Below are 19,790 nucleotides of genomic sequence, written 5' to 3'. Positions count from 1 at the left end.
AAACCAGTTATGAAAATGTTCACATTAAATGAAGAAAGAAGAGGCAGGATTCAGTGTGTATTACAGTATTCAGTGTAACAGCAACTTGTGTTGTTTTTTAAATGAGCCCATGTACATATATCATATAGAATACCTTTTAACATAGCCTTTATATTTTACTTCTACACATGGTTTATTGCAGGAGATTGGATTTATAGCTATTTTACTTTATACTTTTCCGTATATTCTGAGTTTTCTGTAATGAGCATACATATTCTTAATACTCAGAGAAAGTATTCTCTTCCAAATGAAAGTAAGAGAGAAAAGGAAATCAGACTAAGAACTAATGTGAAGCTCTTTGAATGTGAGATTAACGTGTGAGGATAATTACTATATGAGACTGAGAAATGTTCACTGCTACAAGAAAAGTATGAATCGTTCTGAAAGTTCAAGGGTGGAACTTACTCCCAGTGAAGGAAATTAGGCAAGACTTTCTGGAGAAAATAGAGTATGAGGTGGGGGTTGATGAATATAGTAGTACTTTAACATTTGAGAGTCTGATGGGGTCTGGGAAGGTTACTACAGGTATTAGAGGTAGAGCAAAGAAGTAGAAAGGGAAATCTCTAAATAGTTCTTTTTCCCCAGCTTTATTGCGATAACTGACATATAACATTGTGTCAGTTTAAGTGTACATTATGTTGATTTGATTACTTGTCTTTTTTAAGTTTATTTATTTATTTTGAGAGAGAAAGTGGGACAGAGAGAGAGAGAGGAGAGGGAGAGAGGAATCTCAAGCAGGCTCTGCATTGTCAGTGCAGAGTCCGATGAAGGACTCGAACTCACGAACCATGAGATCATTACCTGAGCTGAAACCGAGAGTCAGACACTTAACCAACTGAGCCACCCAGGCGCCTCTGATTTACATTTATGTAAATTACATTTATGTAATTACATTACATACACCATTTTTATGGTGAGAACATTTACAATTTACTCTCAGCAGCTTTCAAGGATATATTTTTTAAATTAATAACATTTTTTAAAGTTGTATTTATTTAAGTAATGTCCAGTGTGGGGCTCAGACTCAACAATCCCAAGATCAAGAGTTGCACATTCTTCTCTGACTGAGCCAGCCAGACACCCCTATAACATACTATTATATTATACTATCACCATGTTGTACATTAGGTCCCCAGAACCTGTTCATCTTATAGAGGAAGTTTGTACCCTTTGACCAACGTCTCCTCATTTTCTCTGAGCCCCTGACAACCACTGTTCTAGGAGTTTGAGATTATACTGTATTTGTCTTTTCTCTGCCTGACTTCACTTAGCATAATGCCCTCCAGGTCAATCCTGTTTGACCAATTTCCCCTCTCTCCCTTCTTCCCTTCTTCCCTCTTTCCTTTTCTTCTTTATATCATTAACAAATAATTACTGATGACATCTTGCAATCTAATCCTAGAGAAAGACCTTAAAAAAATGAGTCTATATAATGTAGTAATTGACATAGAAAGGGTCTGTTCCAGACTCAGTCTTTCTGAGAAAGTGATGTTTGGGATGAGAACTAAAGGATGGATTGGGAACCAGCCATGTAGAGTGGCGGCAAAAACATTTCATGTAGAGGGAACTCCCTGTGCAAAGGCTCTGAGGTAGGAAAGTGCTTCCATCTTTCATCCTTGTTCTGTCTTTCAGGACTCTATCAGATAACACTCAAAGAGTGGTACATTATCAAACACTTTTTTTAAATATAAAGTTTATTTGTTTATTTTGAGAGAGCGAAAGAGAGCACAGCAGGTGAGGGGCAGAGAGAAAGAGTGACAGAATCTCAAGCAGGCTCTGAGCCATCAGCTCAGAGCTTGATGTGGGGCCTGAACTCATGAACTGTGAGATCATGACCTGAACTGAGGTCAAGAGTCAGACGCTTAACTGACAGAGCCACCCAGGTGCCTTCCCCCCCCCCCTTAAATAAGGTTTATTTATTATTTTGAGAGAGAGAGAGAGCACAAGCAGGTGAGGGGCAGCATTATCAAACACTTAATAAATGTTAGTTTTATTCCCTTCCTTCTGTGTGGCCTTCTTCCCTGTGTTGAAGTCAGACCTTTTGTCTCTCTCCTGCAGTCTCATCCTCTGCAGGCTAACTATCCCTAGTTCCTCTCAGTGTTCTTCTGGCACATTCTGGAATGAAATTGGGGAAATGTTCACAAATTATTTTTACAAACTTATTTAATAATATCAGGTAAATATTTTGTGAACTGTATTCTGTGTTGTACCAGTGATGATGATCAATCTGACGTTTGTTTTTTCCCCTGTGAATAGACTCAAACAAAATTTACTGCACATGTTACTGTTTAAAATATTCCAAGTCCGAAGACACACTATTAATCTCACTACTCGTCTAGTCATCCCTGTGGTTTTTCTGTACTTTATTCAGTGCCTGTTTCTTTTATATATAATTGAAATAAATCGTACCATAGCTTTACCCTACATCTCTGCTTCTGCATTTCCCTCCATGTAATTAAGAACTCTTCTAAGCATTATTTTTAATGACCTTATCATTCCATTGTATAAGTGAATTTGCCCACTTTTATATAAACTTTTATATAAACTTTTAAATAAAAAAAGTTTATTTGCCCATTTTTCTTTTGAGAAAAATTTTTACTATTACAAAGAAATCATAACTCACATCTTAAGCTATAGATGCAGGTATATTTGGTTTTCAGATTATTTACATAGGACCATTTCTTAGAAGTAGGTGAAATGTTATTACCATTAAGGCCCCTGATACACAGAGACAGAAACTTTGTTATGTCTTTATTTTATTTATTTAAAAAAAATTTTTTTTAATGTTTGTTTATTTTTGAGAGAGAGAGAGAGAGACAGAGTGTGAGCAGGGGAGGGGCAGAGAGAGAGGGAGACACAGAATCCAAAACAGGCTCCAGGCTCTGAGCTGTCAGCACAGAGCCCGGCCCGATGCAGGGCTTGAACCCACAGACCGTGAGATCGTGACCTGAGCCGAAGTCAGCTGCTTAACCGACTGAGCCACCTGGGTGCCCCGGTTCTGTCTTTATAGATGATACCTCTTTTATGATTATCTTAGCAGAGATTTGGTCTAAAGTGCAGGCCTCCCGAGTTTTAGTCCCATAGCTAGAAATTATCATAAACTAAAATGGTTTTACTTTTTTAAATCTGGGTAATGCTGCCCTTGTAGAATGAATTTCGAAGCTTTCTTTTCTGTTTTTTTTTTTTTTTTTTTTTAATAATTTGAGAAGAATAGGAATTTACTGTTCTTCCGATATTTGGTAGAATTTACCTGTGAAGCTATCTGGTCCTGGGACTTACTTGTTTACTGAATCGATTTCATTGCTAGGAATTGATCTGTTCAAATATTCTATTTCTTCCTGATTTGGTTTTGGAAGGTTGTATGTTTCCAGAAATTTATCCATTTTTTCTTGGTTCTCCAATTTGTTGGCATATAGTGTAATGGTATTTTCTCATTTAAGAAAGGACTTTATTATGGGGACACCTGGTGGCTTAGTTGGTTAAGCATCTGACTCCTGGTGGCAGCTCAGGTCATGATCTCACGGTTTGTGAATTTGAGCCCCACATCAGGCTCTACACTGACAGTGCGGCGCCTGCTTGGGGTTCTCTCACAAAACAACTCTGAGAAGTAATTAGGGCAAAGAAACTAGTTTGGAGTGTCCATGTGGAGCTTGTTTAGTTAGTAGTAGGCATGGAATTTGAAATCGGGTCCTGATTTCACATTTTCTCTTGGTTCTTTTACACCAATTCCTATCTCTGTGACCTCTCTCTCTTTTTAAAATTGAGATAAGATACAGCATTGCATAAGTTTAAGGCATGCAGCATGTTGATTTGATGCATTTATATATTGCAGTATGACCTCCATGATCTCTTGACCCCTTAGTAATCTAAACCATCAAAAGAACTTATCCTTTCTCCAGAATTATTCTCTTGATTTTTCTCCCTCTTCTTATCTGCTGTTACTCTTCCATCACATTGTAGCCAGAGTAATTTTGCTATCTTCTCAGGGGGGCAAAACCTTTTTTCTTTTTATGGTTTTGTGTTTAGAACCAAAAGGTTAGGGGCGCCTGGGTGGCACAGTTGCTTAAGCGTCTGACTCTTGATTTTGGCCCAGGTCATGATCTCACAGTTTGTGACTTCGAGCCCCCCGCATTGGGCTCTGCACCAAATCTTAAAAAAGATTTTATTTTTAAGAAATCTCTGCACTCCACGTGGGACTCAGACTCACAACCTGGAAATCAAGAGTTGCACGCTCTTCCCACTGAGCCAGCTAGACGCCCCTCAGAAGGATTTTTAGAGCTAGTTTTTTCCCCCGTGACTTCCCACATTTCAAGAGATGGATGTCAGTTCTCATACCAGTTCATACCCCCTCTCTTTAGCATCTCCTGTAATGCCTAGTTAAATGGGTCATGTTTACTTTACCATAGTTAGTCTGCTAGTTTGACTTGCTCAGCCATATTTTCCTTACTCCTCTAGACATGGTCTTTATTGTCAATCTCAGAAGATTTTAGAGCAAAGGACAAATATCAGAAGATTTAGTAAGCTCCATGATACCCTTTTCCTCCTTTGCTTTTCTAGCTATGGACATAAATAGTTGGACATAAACTTCCGGTCCCTCTCATGCACTTGGTTTTCCTCCCATGCTGCCTAGAGGGTGTGGGGCTAGGGTAGTTGTTTGTTTTCCATTTCATGTTTCTAGCACTAATGGCAGGAAAAATCAAAACAGGTAAAAACTTGTATTTGAGTCAAATTTAAGATAGTTTTCCTTGAGATCGATTTGAAGTAGAAGAATCTTCATCTCTTTCTGCTTTAAAGACAATAATTACTTGATAGGTATTTTTACTAGTATGTATAGAAGCCTATTACGATAACAGGAAATTTATATCAGAGTAATGGAATGAAATTAAATGAAAATTATTTTTTCTTTTGGCTTACTATTATTCTTATACAAGTGAACTTACTACTAAATTGGAACATCACAAAGAATGTTTTGAAGCCCAGTAACCCAGGGGGAAACAAACATGCCAGGTTTTTTATTACAGTAATTACTTTATCCTCACTGTCCATTAATTAGATTGTCGCAAAACGAGAAAAAAAACTAGGTAAGTTCACTTGTTTTAATTAAGTGTTAACCGGTTTTTTTGATAAGTTATATTTAACATCCCAATTAGAATTCTGTTCTTCTCCATATTTTTATTACATTTTCTATTTTTGCTTTCAACTTGTAGTGTTTAAAATTCAATAAGATGTTAAGAGATAAGCCAGAAATGTAGACTATTACAGAAGCCTAGGAGATTTAGTTAATCTGACCTAGATGTTCTTTTGATGATTGAGATTTATAATGTGAAAACAGTTCTCAATTTCAAAATGAAACATAGGAATATCTGCTGTAAGCTGTCCTGCCAGTGACAGGCAGATTAATCAGCCACAAAAAGGAAGAGTTTACCATAGAAGATTGTTGGCATTTGGATCAGCGTTAACGTTGAAAGTTATAAGTGAATGAATGTAACAGTCCTGGCGTTTTGCCTTCTTCTAATGAAGACTGTCCAGAATTTTTGCAAGTGCTTTTTGGATATGTTAGATTTCATTTGGTTTCATTTTCAGTGTAATGTACTTGAAACAAAACAGGTAATTAGATGAGAAAACCCTTGAGTAGAAATTGTGTGCAAATGTAAATATTAATGATATTTGAGAATATATTTAAACAAGTAATTTATTCAGCATTTCATTCTTGTATCCCCAAATGTGCATACTTGCACAGTTAGAATGAGAACACTTAAACAGCTTCTGCTGTACCAGCTTTTCTGTCATTCTGCCAAAACTCTGAGGTGTTAGTGTCTGCTTCGTTTCTTAATTTAACATTGTACAATATTATTTTAAGAGGTAAAAAATAATGAAGACTTATAAATAAGAGATCAGATTGGAGGGGTACCTGGTTTAGTCAACAAAGCGGAGTGGAGAAAGCAGTAAAGGTACCTCCTCTAGACTGGAGCAGCCAGGGCTAATGAGTGTGTAGTTTTCTTATCATAATGCTGTGATTGAAATGTAGTATTTAATGGTGAAGCCCTCTTACAGATGATGAAAATACTATAGTTAGAATGACAAATCCTTGGAATTATGTGTGAATTGGTTTTCCTTTTATTTCAGTATGAGAATTGTAAAATAATTGCTTTACAGCCAGAGTTATTGACTAAACCTTAGTAATTTCCAATTGAGGATATAACCTATGTCTCAGTCATTAAAGTAAACTAAGACTGTGAGCTAGTTTAAAGTACTTAGTTTGTTTTAAGTACCTAGCTCTTTAAACATTTAGTTTTAGATACTAGGCAGACATTTGTGGTAGTCAGTACTTTTTGATCACTAAACTTCACAAAGCATGTTAAAGGAAAAAGTAAAAGCCATTGGTTTATGGTTGTGATAATGGTTAATAAGTTTTTGTAACAATAGTTTTTGCTTCTTGAGTCCATTGGGATCTCTGAGAGAGAGAGAAACTGTGTGTGTGTGTATTTGATTTGACATCTTTTGGAGTTTAGTTCGAGTCAAGGTTTCTTTTTGAACTAAAGAAAGCTTAACCATTTTAATATTTAAAAAATGATTTATTGAATGAGAATTGACCTACAAAGCAACATTTTGATGTAAATCAAATCTTCTAGATACTGGTTAAATATCGGTTACCATTTATGCTGTTTTAATCCTAAAAGTCTTTGATAACTATGGTATTAAGTTACAGGTTTCTTTTATTATGATATATATTTGGGAAGGAAGTGGCAAATTCAGTAGAAGGAAAACTTTGAAGGGAAATTAACATTTAGCTAAGTTTTACCTCACGTGCTGTATGATTATTTTATTTTATAGACTCCAGGCATTAGAGCTCGATCTTCAAGACTTCAGTGGTTTTGTGATAGATGCATTTCAAGTAATCAGGTTTGTGTTTAATTTCTGGTCTCAAGCACCTAAAACTGTGAGTAGAAAGCAAGTGTCCTCCATGTCATATGAGCATTTGGGGACATACAGCATTATTAATAGAAGCAGCGTTATCTTGGTTGTTTTCCAGGTAAGCGGTAGCTTAATTCTTGTTTCTGAGGTGCCGTGGAATCCCAAAAAATTTTAATTGGGGCCCTGAAGATTTTCACTTGCTTTATCCTAGTTGTTGGCTTGAGCAGGCTAACCTTGTTTCCTTGGCAGTTTAAATCTGCTTCAGTTCTTAGTGACCAGAGGAGTCGCTTGATGGGAGCCCAAGTCGAATTTCTACTTTCTGTCTCCTCCAGTGCAGATATTTGTTCATATCCTGCAAAGTAAAAGCCACAGGGGAAGAGGAGTATACCACTTGGGTGGAGGAATGTTCTTATTAATAAATAGAGGATGTGCTAATTCTACCCTCTACCCCAAGTATCTTTGAATTATTCAAAATGCATGTTCATGGAGATTCCCTCAGTTAGGTGATTGTTCATGTTTTGTTCTTGACTGCAGAGTCCTTCAGCTTTTCAACCTAAAACATTTTTTTTAATGGTGGTAAAATACATCTAACAAAATTTATCATTTTAGCCATTTTTAAGCATTAACTACATTCACATTGTTCGGTTTGGCTCTTTAAATTTTTAAATGAAGTTAATCTGCCCTTTGAGTAAAGCTTATTTGAAGGATTATTCAACTGACATTTGTGAATTATAAAATATATCCTTTACACAGTCTAGATCCATCTGTTACTCTTATTTTTAAGGTTGAAACTCTAGAAAAATTAGTGGAGCTAACGCAGAAGCTATTTGAATGTGATAGAGACCAGCTGTACTACAGTCTGCTAAAACTATATAGTAAGTAATCTGACCATTCCTCATGTTTTCATCTTGTGACATTTATTCTGTTGAAGGCAGGTGCTAGAAAGGAGTATCAGGAAGGTCCAGGGATTGTTAAATGTGTAGCCTTTAACGGAGGTTTAAGTAGAGGCCAGATTGAGTTTTATCACAGAATGTTACATTGTATCACTAGATACCATACAAGTTTCATAATTTCTGACAATCTTACTGCAGTAATCAGAAGATGAGAAAAATCTTCATCAGGGCCACAGAATGTAATGGGACTTTTTGAGGAGAGACTAATGTTTTCTTTTTATTTAAGTGCTCTAGTAGACTTATCAATCAGTCACTTCTATAAATAGCATAATCATTGACCTGTTCATGTCTATAAGATCCTTTTCCAGAAGAACGCATATTGATATACAAACTTGTTGCTAGTTTTTAAAATGTGATTATGTTATAATACGGTTTTGACTGCTTCTATACTATAGACATTTTCTTATATTTTATTACCTACAAATAACTTCATTGAATGGATGTACTAGATTTACCCAGCCAATCTCCTAATGCTAGACGTTGGAATAGAATTCAGTTTCCCGTGTTATAAAATAGCGCTGCATTAACCATCTGTGTGCCATAATCTTTGCGCATACTCTTAGTTGTTTCCTTGTACTGCATTTATATTTGTGTCCTGACCTTTTTTTTTTATATTTATTTATTTTTGAGAGAGAGAGACAGAGTGCAAGTGGGGGATGTGCAGAGAGAGAGGGAGACACAGAACTCGAAGCAGACTCCAGGCTCCGAGCTGTGAGCACAGAGCCCGACGTGGGGCTGAAACTCACAGACTCACGGACCATGAGATCATGACCTGAGCCGAAGTCGGCCACCCAATTGACTGAGCCACCCAGGCTCCCCTGTGTTCTGAAACTTTTGATCTCTAGTACCAAACATTGCTCTAGTGTGTTGATTCCAGTTTATACATCTGGGAACTTGGTAGTCTCTTTTAAGGTATTTGGGTAGAGAGGAACAACACTTATAATAGTCAGTGACCCTGGGGCGCCTGGGTGGCTCAGTCAGTTGAGCGTCCAACTTTGGCTCAGGTCATGATCTCGCGGTCTGTGAGTTCGAGCCCCACATCAGGCTCTGTGCTGACAGCTCAGAGCCTGGAGCCTGTTTCAGATTCTGTGTCTCCCACTCTCTCTGCCCCTCCCCTGCTCACTGTCTCTCTCTCTCTCTCAAAAATAAACATAAAAAAAATTTTTTTTTTAATAAAAAAAAAAAAGAATAGTGACCTGACCTCCCATCCCCTCCTCTCCCTCCCCTCCCTTTTTCACTTCATAGATATTTGCTCTAGATTATTTTCTTTTTCTCATGGGAAATTTTCCTTCACCAAACACCATAGACAGCAGTGAATAAGTTAGTTCATTTGTCTTTTTGAATTTGTATTTATTATCTTTAGAAGCTTTGTCTTCTATGTTGATGGTATAAATAAGACTTTCCATAAAATTTACATTTCACTTGTTGGCTGCATTGAAGTACACACTTCACTATGTAGTTCTTAAAGTCTCAAAATTCTTAAAATTCAATTCTTTGGTTTGAATGAATTCTGGCCTATAATACTGAGGTTGTTGTTGTTGAATATATAATTAGAAAGCTTACATTTTAGGAGTTTAGTCCTCAGTCGGTGGATTATAACCTGTATTCATTCAGGTGCTAATTCTTTCCCTTCCCCACCCCCCTTTTCTTCCTTTTGAGGAACAGTTTCACACTTAAATTTTAATTTTATGCAAACTGGAAACGAAAAAAAAAACCCTGAATTTATGTTTCCACACAAGTCCCAGCGTTTAAAGTCATCCCCATAGAAGACCCTAATCCCTTACTGTGCTAGACATTGAGGAGGGCCCTGCAGATAAAAAGGTAGTGCCCTATGGAAAGAGTTAGGCCTGTGACCAAGACTAAAGACTAGCTATACAGAGTGAAAGAACAACTGGAAGAATGTACGAGATACAGCACTAGTCCAGGGAAGGTGGAAGTAGCCAGCCTCACAGACTTCTATTTCCCTGTCCAGATGACCTTTGCTGTTTTGTTTTGTTTTGTTTTGTTTTGTTTTGTTTTGTTTTTTAAAGAAAAGAAAACAATTTCTAAGTTCAACTTTCCTTTAGGGATAAGCAGTCTCTGAGGTTTATCACCATTTTTTCTCCTTCACCCTCTCTTTGCTCTGTTGGACACCTCCTTCCAGTGTTTTGCTCTGTATTTGAGCCAGCAGTCTGAAGAGCACAGTCATGTGAGAGTAGCCTCTTGTGAGGCTGGAAGCCAGAGGAATCGTTATATTGAAGTATACTTTTTAACCCAGTTGGTGTACTTCATAACCTTTGTAGTGCTACAAATAGATAATATGGGGGGCGCCTGGGTGGCTCAGTCGGTTAAGCATCCGACTTCGGCTCAGGTCATGATCTCACGGTCCGAGGGTTCAAGCCCTGCGTCGGGCTCTGTGCTGACAGCTCGGAGCCTGGAGCCTGCTTCAGATTCTCCCTCTCTCTCTGACCCTCCTTCAGATGTCTTCAGATGTCTCCCTCTCTCTCTGACCCTCCTCCCCTGTTCATGCTCTGTCTCTCTCTGTCTCAAAAATAAATTAAAAACATTAAAAAAATTAAAAAAAAAACAAATAGATAATATGGTTGTGATAATCCTAATCCTTCCCTTTCTGCCGAATAAACCAGTGCTCTTCTTTTTGCCCTCTGACTTGGACCACTACTTAAACGTGTTAAATAATTTATAAAGCACTATGGACTCAATTTGTTTGAAAAGGAACATATAATATGGAATGATGTATGAGATGTGGTCCTATCATACTTGAAAAATGCCTATCTTGGATTGTGGATTTCTGAAAAAGTAATTTGTTTGACCTACCAGAACTTTTTATGAACTCATTCTTTCTCATGGTGTAATTTTAGCCTTTAAAAGCGATTGGCCTGATTATTTTGGGGTATTTGTCAAAGAGTGGTTTTGTTTTGTTTTAAAAGAGTATCCCCCACCCACCACACCCTTCAGGTTGTGAATTACAGCATACTACAGAAACAGGCACAAAACAACGATACACATGGCTCAGTGGTTTATGATAGCCAACATTCATGTAACTGTAATCTAGATGAAGAAATAGAAAATGAAACTTTTCATATCTTTAAATACTAGTTGTACTAAAATAAATAAATAAATAAATACTAATTGTACTAAACGCGTTTCATTTTCTACTTACTGTATACAGTATGATGTCCATAGGTGATCTGTTAAAAAGAATCTGTCACAATTCAAATTTTAGTTTGAACTATCTTTTCTTTTTTTTTTTAATTTTTTTTTTTTAATGTTTATTTATTTTTGAGAGAGACAGAGACAGAGTGTGAGCAGGGCAGGGCCAGAGAGAAAGGGAGACAATCTGGAGCAGGCTCCAGGCTCTGAGCAAGCTGTCAGCACAGAGCCTGATGCAGGGCTCGAACTCACAAACCGTGAGATCATGACCTGAGCCGAAGTTGGACTCTTAACCAACTGAGCCACCCGGGTGCCCCTCTGTCTTTTCTAGTACATTTTCTAATATCACCTTTCATGGTGATAGTCTTGCAAAATTAGTTCCTAAGACCTGTAACAAACATGAATGAAGCAGCCCCCTCATCTGCATAATGAATATACTATTATTTTGAGATAGTATTTTTACCTTATTGAACATTTTCTTATATTCTAAACATGTCAATTTCTTTTTACATATATACAGATAGCTTATTATTTGTATACATTATTGGAAAACAGACTGCTTTATGTTTGTTTGTAATTTTGTCTTAAAATGTTACAAATCGATTTTTATTTTTATTTATTATTTTTTTAATAGGAAATTTATTGTCAAATTGGTTTCCATACAATACCAGTGCTTATCCCAACAGGTGCCCTCCTCAATACCCATCACCCACCCACCCTTCCCTCCCACCCCCCATAAACCCTCAGTTTGTTCTCAGTTTTTAGGAGTCTCTTATATCTTGGCTCCCTCCCTCTCTAACCATTTTTTTTTCCTTCCCCTCCCCCATGGTCTTCTGTCAAGTTTCTCAGGATCCACATAGGAGTGAAAACATATGGAATCTGTCCTTCTCTATATGACTTACAAATCGATTTTTAAAAAGCCAACATTTACACTTTAGCATTTATTCTACCTCTGAAGTTATTTATGTGCTTTTCCTTTTTTTCAAGTACTTCCATTGACATTTCTTTTCACACTGTGTATTTATTATACAAATAAGGCATGAGTATATTCCAAATTACTAAAGAGTCAAGCAATGCAGTAGTGTAGTATACAGAACAAAATGTGGAAATGTCCTTTTGTCCACACCTCAGAAGTAACTTGTCAATTGGCCAGCCTTCCAGCCTTTTTTCTGTATATTTGTATCCATATAGTTTTTACATATACACATATTATTTTGATTATTTTATCCTCTACATGTTTCATACTCTACGTTATGGTCTGTGGCTTCCTTTTTTACTTAATGTGAAATAAATTCACAGGGAAAGATCAGTGCCTTTTCTCTTTTTAATTACCATATTTAAGTGCTGGTGTCCTTGGAATCTCCAAAGTTGAACATTGATTTTTTTTTTCAATTCGTGAGCTCATATTTTAAAAATTTATTTGTGTTTCAGTTTATTGCGATCATTGTTTTCTAGGTGCTCACATTGTTCCATCTTTGACCAGTGGGTACTCCTTTACCTTGTCTCCCAGGTCATAGAACACCCCTCGCTAGTCTTGGATTGTATTCAGGCAAAGCAAGACTGTGCAGGCTTGCATAGCGAGATCCCTGTCTGAGCCCTAGATTTGTTATTTTAGAGTGGAACCATCATTTGGAAATTACCCCCTCTGATCAGTAATATGTAAAAACTTTCGATTTCAACCAAAACCCCAAACTAGACATTTTCATTTCTTAGTTCATTACCATAGCGGCTACGCATACAGTGACAACTTGTTACACACTGGTCCTATTGCCATAAATTACAATCCCACAATAGTGTGGATTCTGGTAAAATCACTAGTGGTGTCCAGAATCGTTGGTTGTATAGCTTAACAATCCTCAGAGATTGTGTAGTGGTCAGTCCTCTCATTCTTTAAAGAGGGGGAACCAAGAGTGCCAGGAGGTTGGTGATGGGATTATAGAGGCAGAGTGTCCATTCCCTGGCCACAGCCCAGGCAACGAGTAGGAGTGTTGTTGTCTTGGTAGAAGGCATTTTAAGCCCCAGAGGGATATTATACAAGAAAGGCATGGCCTTTCTGTGCCTTTGTGAGTTTTTGTACACAGGTGCAAATGTTGGCACGCTGACTAGTTTGCCTCAAAGGTTTGTTACGTATTTTGTGACCCAGGCATATTTCCAAGAAGTTTTTTCCCTTTAAACAAAAAAAAAGCGTCTGTGTTTTGTGTGTGTGTGGGGGGGGGGGGGGTGTGGGTGTGGGTGTGTAAATATAAATGACTGAGTTGTTTCATGGTATAAACACTATCTAATTTTCATGTATTTTGAAATATTCTCTTGTATAAGTTGCTAGTTAATTAAAGGTACATCTCTGTAATATCTTGTACCCCCAAACTGGAAGCTTCCATATACATGTGCCTCTTTTAGAAGAAAATTGTCTTCCTCTAATTCTTACAGTTGAAGGCACAGACTTGTACATCCTCTACCCATCTTCTCTTCAGTGTTTGGAATAGTTATGTTAGTGTAAAAATGAATCTCTTTAGAAAGCACCTTAGCAGTGCTGTTTCCAGTTCTTGGAAACCTTTCCTGTGTCTTGTATAGTCCATAGTACTCTGGCAGGGAACAGAAGTGTTCCACCTTTTCTACAGGATTAAAGATACTGGAGCTTGGCATTTTGCTTTTAATGTGTTTAGTTCAATTAGTTTTCTATATTCACATAATTGAAAAGTTGCTGCTGAATTTTACGTTACATAAGAACATTCTAATGAAGGATAAGCATAATTAGCTTATGTGAATCTTGTTTTGAAAATAGATTGTAAATTTAAGCGTTTTATATACAAATGATTTTATTATCAAAGTGTGTACAAAATCACTGCAATCTGTGTATGACCTGGTGAAATTTTCCTACTTACTACCCTTTTACTTAGGTTTCTGATGGAGTATGAATGTGTTTTGTTTTTCTTGTTTGAGTTGTTTACTTTTAGGAGTCATTAGTTATCAAAAAACTTAGCTTTTCAGTTGGAGGGGTCAGGGAGAATCTAGGAAAATCCGATTTGTTTTAATATTTTGGAATTCCTGAGAAACATTTATTTATGTTTTCTGGAACATTTTGTGCTCTGAAATAACCCCTTTCCTAGAGCTGATGGTACACAATGAAGACTCTTTATTCATATTTGAAAATTTAAAAAACACTTTTAAAGGAGTATTTCTTTGTGCTTAATAGTTATATTGAACTTAATTAGTGTCATGATATTTTTCATATTTTGGTCTAGTTTTTCACAAGTAAAAGTTTATTATATTAAATGACTTTGAGCTTTTCTCTTTTTAAAACCCATTAGAAGGTTTTAAAAAAGTCTTGATTATTAAATTTTTGCTATTTGTGAAGACTAGGTTACGACACAAAAGGAACATAAAAGGAATACCACATATTCAGTATGAAGGAATCTGCCTATTTCCTTCCAGTAAACTTCCCTTGCCCTATAATACTTATAGTCTGGTGGCATTATTTGTTGGGGTGAGAAATCTATCACACAATGTCACAGACATTCTTCAAGTCAGCAGAAGAGACAGAATTCTCCCTATTCGACTAAGTGAAAAGCATTTGTTGATTCGTCCCCTTTGAAGAAAATCATACATCTGCGCGTATTCACTCCCTTTAGACCTTCAGCTGTGTATTATACTGCATACATGTACCCATCATCTTTCCAGAGTTTCACGGACATAGTTGAATTGTTAGCTATTTCTGATTTTGATTTCAGAAATGGGCAACTTCTCAGTTACTTTAAAAAGGTTTTCAGAGTATGTAGTAAAGGGTAGGAGGTTTGTTGTTATTTTTTAATAGGTAAGGGATTTCTATTTGAATTTGAAAATTCAAAAGGTATACATAAAGAAGTCTTCTCATCTTTGGTCCACAATCATCCTGTTCCTTTCCCTGGTAGCAGTAATTTGGGGGTAATGCTTACAATTCAACATCAAATAGGAGGAAATTCTAAACATTTTTATGAATTCTACTTCGTTATGCTCATTAATTTCTGCCTAATCAAATTTTACAGAAATAAATGGTGACTGGCAAAGAGCTGATGCTGTCTGGAATAAAATGCAAGAAGAAAATATTATTCCTCGTGCGAAGACCTTAAGATTATTAGCAGAAATCCTTAGAAACAATAATCAGGAGGTTCCATTTGATGTACCTGAGGTAATTTGTTTTTAACTGTAAGCATAACAGATTTTGTTGTCAGTATAATGTTAGGGCATAGGTGAGCCCGGTTTTATACTAAAAAAATCACTGTGTATACCAGTTTTTGTTTAACTGAAGAATTTTGTTTTTAAGTTGTGGTATGAGGATGAAAAGCATTCCCTGAGTTCATCACCACCTTCACGTGAAGAAGCAAATATCCAGAAAGATCTGTTGAATGCCTGCCAACGAAAGAAAAGCAAAGGTAAACCTGTACACAGGGGTCTAATAGTAGCATGAGATCCAAGTCCATTTAACAAATTAGAAGTGCTCTAGGACAGAGATGGAACTTGTTTAAATTACTTTCTTTCATTTTTTAAATTAACAAAGATATTTTGGGATAGTTGGGAAAACTTACATATAAACTGAGTAGTAGATAATAATAAGGAATTATCTCATTTTGTTTTTATGTTTATTTTTTTAGTAATCTTTATGTCTAGTGTGGGGCTTGAACTCATGACCCTGAGATCAAGAGTCGCATGCTCTTCTGACTGAGCTAGCCAGGTGCCCCATCTCATTTTTATTAGGTATGATAGTGGAATTTACGACTTATAGGACAATATCCTTAAATGTTGAGATCTATAATGAAGTACTGAGAGATGAAAAAAAAAATCAAGATATCTAAAACTTGTTTTAAAATATCTAAGCCAAAGTGATCAAGGACCATTCCAAGGTTAGAGGCTGGACGTGAACCCTGTGTCTTGCTCATCTTCCTGTTTTCTAGCAGTAAACTTCTGACGTGACGTGCCTACCACCTTTATGACTACTTTAAAAATTTTATGACCATCTTGAACACTCTGATAGCAGCTTGCCTATTACGTTGTAGACATTTCCATTTAGACTTCATTGTACTCTTTCAGAATCATACATTACTGTTGTTTCCCTTTTTTTGTTGTTAATTTTTCTCCACAGCATGCTAGCATGCTCTTTAATTCTTTCAGTTTTCTGTGGATTTTCAAGTATGCTTTATGATACTTAAACCGTTACGTAGATTTTTATTCATTTTAGTATTGATCATTTTGAGCTCTGTTCAATAGAAAGGAATCAATTTAGAAATTTATAATTTCCTCTTATTTCTTAACTGAATTTTGTGACACTGATGTAAAGTGTACAGGGTCACGAAGAGTAACTTTATCCTTTGTGTCATTTTCCTTTGCTGCATACTCACCCTATACATCCTTGAGTCCTTACCTTATATATGGTAAACCTAAATATAAAATTAATTATGATCATCAATACTATTTAAATATTCCAGTGGAGTATTTATTTGACTGAAACAAATATGAAATTAGTATATGGTTACTTTTTGAAGACTCTAGAGCTCCTTCATATATTACCTTTTTAAAAATTGTTGTTTTGGGGGGCACCTGGGTGGCTCAGTCAGTTAAAGCATCTGACTTCAAAAAAAAATTTTTTTTTTTTTTCAACGTTTATTTATTTTTGGGACAGAGAGAGACAGAGCATGAACGGGGGAGGGGCAGAGAGAGAGGGAGACACAGAACCGGAAGCAGGCTCCAGGCTCTGAGCCATCAGCCCAGAGCCTGACGCGGGGCTCGAACTCCCGGACCGCGAGATCGTGACCTGGCTGAAGTCGGACGCTTAACCGACTGCGCCACCCAGGCGCCCCTTAAAGCATCTGACTTCAGCTCAGGTCACGATCTCGTGGTTGGTGGGTTTGAGCCCCGCATCAGGCTCTGTGCTGACAGCTCAGATCCTGGAGCCTGCTTCAGATTCTGTGTCTCCCTCACTCTCTCTGCCCGTCCCCCACTCATGCTCTGTCTCTCTCAGAAATTAAACATTTAATTAAAAAAATTGTTTTTAAATGAAAACCTTACCTAGTTAACTAGATAAATATAATGTAGTGTTTATTATAAACGTGGAGATACACCCCAATTCTGGTTTTAGTATGCAACTTACATTTATTGTACTTGTTTTATCCTGTTAATTCTTCAGAGTTTTTATTCACAAATCTCAGGATTTGAGTGCTTAGCAAAATATAAATACTTTGGAATTTGAATGCTTTACATGATAGCACTTTATCGAATTTCTGGTAGTTTAGCATCCTTACCAACTTTTACACCAGAAACCTGTGGTGAATGAGTGTGGCACTTTACAATGATAGCCCCTTCCTTCTTTTCCCTCTTTCCTTCCCTCCTTCAATCCTTCCTTCCTTCAACTAGTAGAGAATAATAAACAGACATACTGATTTCTTACAATGCCTATAGTTTTAGAAAACAGTAAGATTTTCTAGATTGTTTTGTCAATCTTAAATATTCGACTTATACTTATATTTCCATTCAGGAAACCATGCTTGTTGGGGAGTAAACAAAAATTGCACTGCATTTAACCTCTTAGCTCCCTTAAAAGGGAGCACTGTGTACAGAATGACAGATTTTATCTGTTCTCCTTGGTTAAGACACAGATATTAATGTCATACCTTTTCTCTCTTGTTTTCTCTGAGTTTACCTTGAAAGAGGGTTTTTCACATTGTCACTTCAGTTTAAATTGAAGGGCTCATACAAACTCCCCTAACTTAGAAATACAAGTGTAATGTCTGCTTGTTCAGAAACCTCTAAAGTAGCTCTGAATGTTTTTTTGAGCATTAATATCGTGTTCCCTCCTAATTGTATGTACTGCATTTCCTTACATTGAGCTTTATACCTATAGAAGTTCGTACGTGTAGTTCACTTATGCCCTCTCTTTTGTGGTTTGTTTATACACACCAGAGAGTGGATTATAGTTTCAGTTGGATGTTTATAGCCAGGCAATTTTATTTCAGAAAAGTAAGTGACTGAAAAGTGTAGTTACTTCTCTTTTGGTAACATCTTTTCATTCACTGACAGTTATTGTGAACAAGTGAAATAAAACTGTTAATCAGTCAAACAAATGTTGCTTAGTTTACTTGTTAGATACCTGTATATTTGAAAATTGTATGTTTTTGTATAAGTCCTGTCGTAGCCAAATAATTTGATCTCCTAATTTTAGAATTATAGGCTATATTCATTTTAATGCTATTGTGTTGAAATGTTAACCATTGTAACCACCCACTTATAGATTAAAGAGTGCTTTAAAATGCATCTTTTGCTCCCCTCAATCTAAATTATAACTGTGGTTTATTTGGACTTTAACACACATTTTGCAGCTTATTTTGAAACTGGTATCATCTTTTGACAAACAAATTCAGAAGAGCTCTTTTTCATTTTTATTGGCATGAGAATAATTTATTGACTTCAGAAAAACTAGTATGAAAAGTCATTTTAAAAGGAAGTCCTTTCAGGTACCTTCCATGTGGCTTAAGTAGAGTTTCCAAAGCTGTGACTTTGTGTTTACAAAGATGAGAAGGGTGACGGCATCTGCTGTTTAGGTCAGTGTGTGTGTGGAGAGTGGTATGGTGGCTGAGTATGGAAACAAGGAGAAATAATGTGGTTTGGGGGCCATGTTCTAGGGTTTCTTCCCTCCTTTTTTGCCATTTCAGAGTAATGTCACCTCATTTTATGTTTTTTTCCTTCATAGATGCATATAGTATTTTCCTGAAAGCACACAAGCAAAACATTGTGCTGAACAATGAAACTTATGGCAGTCTTATAAAATTACTTTTGGAGAAGGATAGCTTCTTACAAGCAATACAAGTGAAAGATGTGTAAGTATTAGTCTCTGTATTAAACCTGTCACTTAAAAAAAGTATCAGCTCTCATTAGAATTTTTCTAATGATTTGTACTGGTAGCAGCAGCTGCTTAATTATCCTCAACTACACACAAAAATCCTATGAAATGGTTTTCTAATTTTATGGGTTTCTTTTTAACCTACAAAAAAAAAAAAAACCTTTACTGGCCCTGCACAGTGCAGTACATTTTATTTGCCTAATATAACTTTGCCACTCATTTATGATGTCCATATACAGAAAAGTAATTGCTTTTTCTTCATCATACTCTGTTTCTTGTTCAGCAGCTAGATCTGTGAACCTTTTTTGGTGGGAGGACCCTAATATAATGAAAACACCCAAAGGCTTTGAACTTAGGCAAGGGTTCGAATCTTACTTGAAATTTCTATTGGGGAAATTGCCTCCCATCTGTGAGCCTCATTTTTTCTTTTATGTGATGAGGAGATGATAATAAGACTTACATTAGAGATCTCTTCTAGGTGTTGAAGAACATAGAGTGAAGTAGAGAAAATATAGGTGCTCAACACATTTTATTGAATGACTGATTTTACTTATTTTTTTTTTAATTTTTTTTTTCAACGTTTATTTATTTTTGGGACAGAGAGAGACAGAGCATGAACGGGGGAGGGGCAGAGAGAGAGAGGGAGACACAGAATCGGAAACAGGCTCCAGGCTCTGAGCCATCAGCTCAGAGCCTGATGCGGGGCTCGAACTCACGCACCGCGAGATCGTGACCTGGCTGAAGTCGGTCGCTTAACCGACTGCGCCACCCAGGCACCCCTGATTTTACTTATTTAAAAAAAAAAATGTTTATTTGGGGGGTGGGAGGGAGAGAGAGAATCTCTGTCGGCACAGAGCCCGATGCAG

At 36.6% G+C, this 19,790-nt stretch overlaps 1 protein-coding gene across 1 annotated transcript in view; it reads left to right on the top strand.

Annotated features, from left to right (window-relative positions):
* Nucleotides 1-19,790, top strand: part of LRPPRC (leucine rich pentatricopeptide repeat containing) — a 110,667-nt gene that overhangs the window by 70,134 nt on the left and 20,743 nt on the right. The window contains exons 26-30 of the mRNA XM_047068807.1: nucleotides 6,874-6,942; nucleotides 7,739-7,829; nucleotides 15,080-15,222; nucleotides 15,358-15,466; nucleotides 18,775-18,901. Of these exons, the coding sequence (XP_046924763.1) occupies nucleotides 6,874-6,942; nucleotides 7,739-7,829; nucleotides 15,080-15,222; nucleotides 15,358-15,466; nucleotides 18,775-18,901 (539 nt within the window). The remainder of the gene's footprint in view (nucleotides 1-6,873; nucleotides 6,943-7,738; nucleotides 7,830-15,079; nucleotides 15,223-15,357; nucleotides 15,467-18,774; nucleotides 18,902-19,790) is intronic.

Source organism: Lynx rufus, unplaced genomic scaffold (genome assembly GCF_022079265.1).
Source record: "Lynx rufus isolate CCGP_SWC_20201006 ecotype Redwood Valley unplaced genomic scaffold, mLynRuf1.p SCAF_8, whole genome shotgun sequence".
Taxonomy (NCBI): domain Eukaryota; kingdom Metazoa; phylum Chordata; class Mammalia; order Carnivora; family Felidae; genus Lynx; species Lynx rufus.
This window is presented reverse-complemented; position numbering and strand designations above follow the sequence as displayed.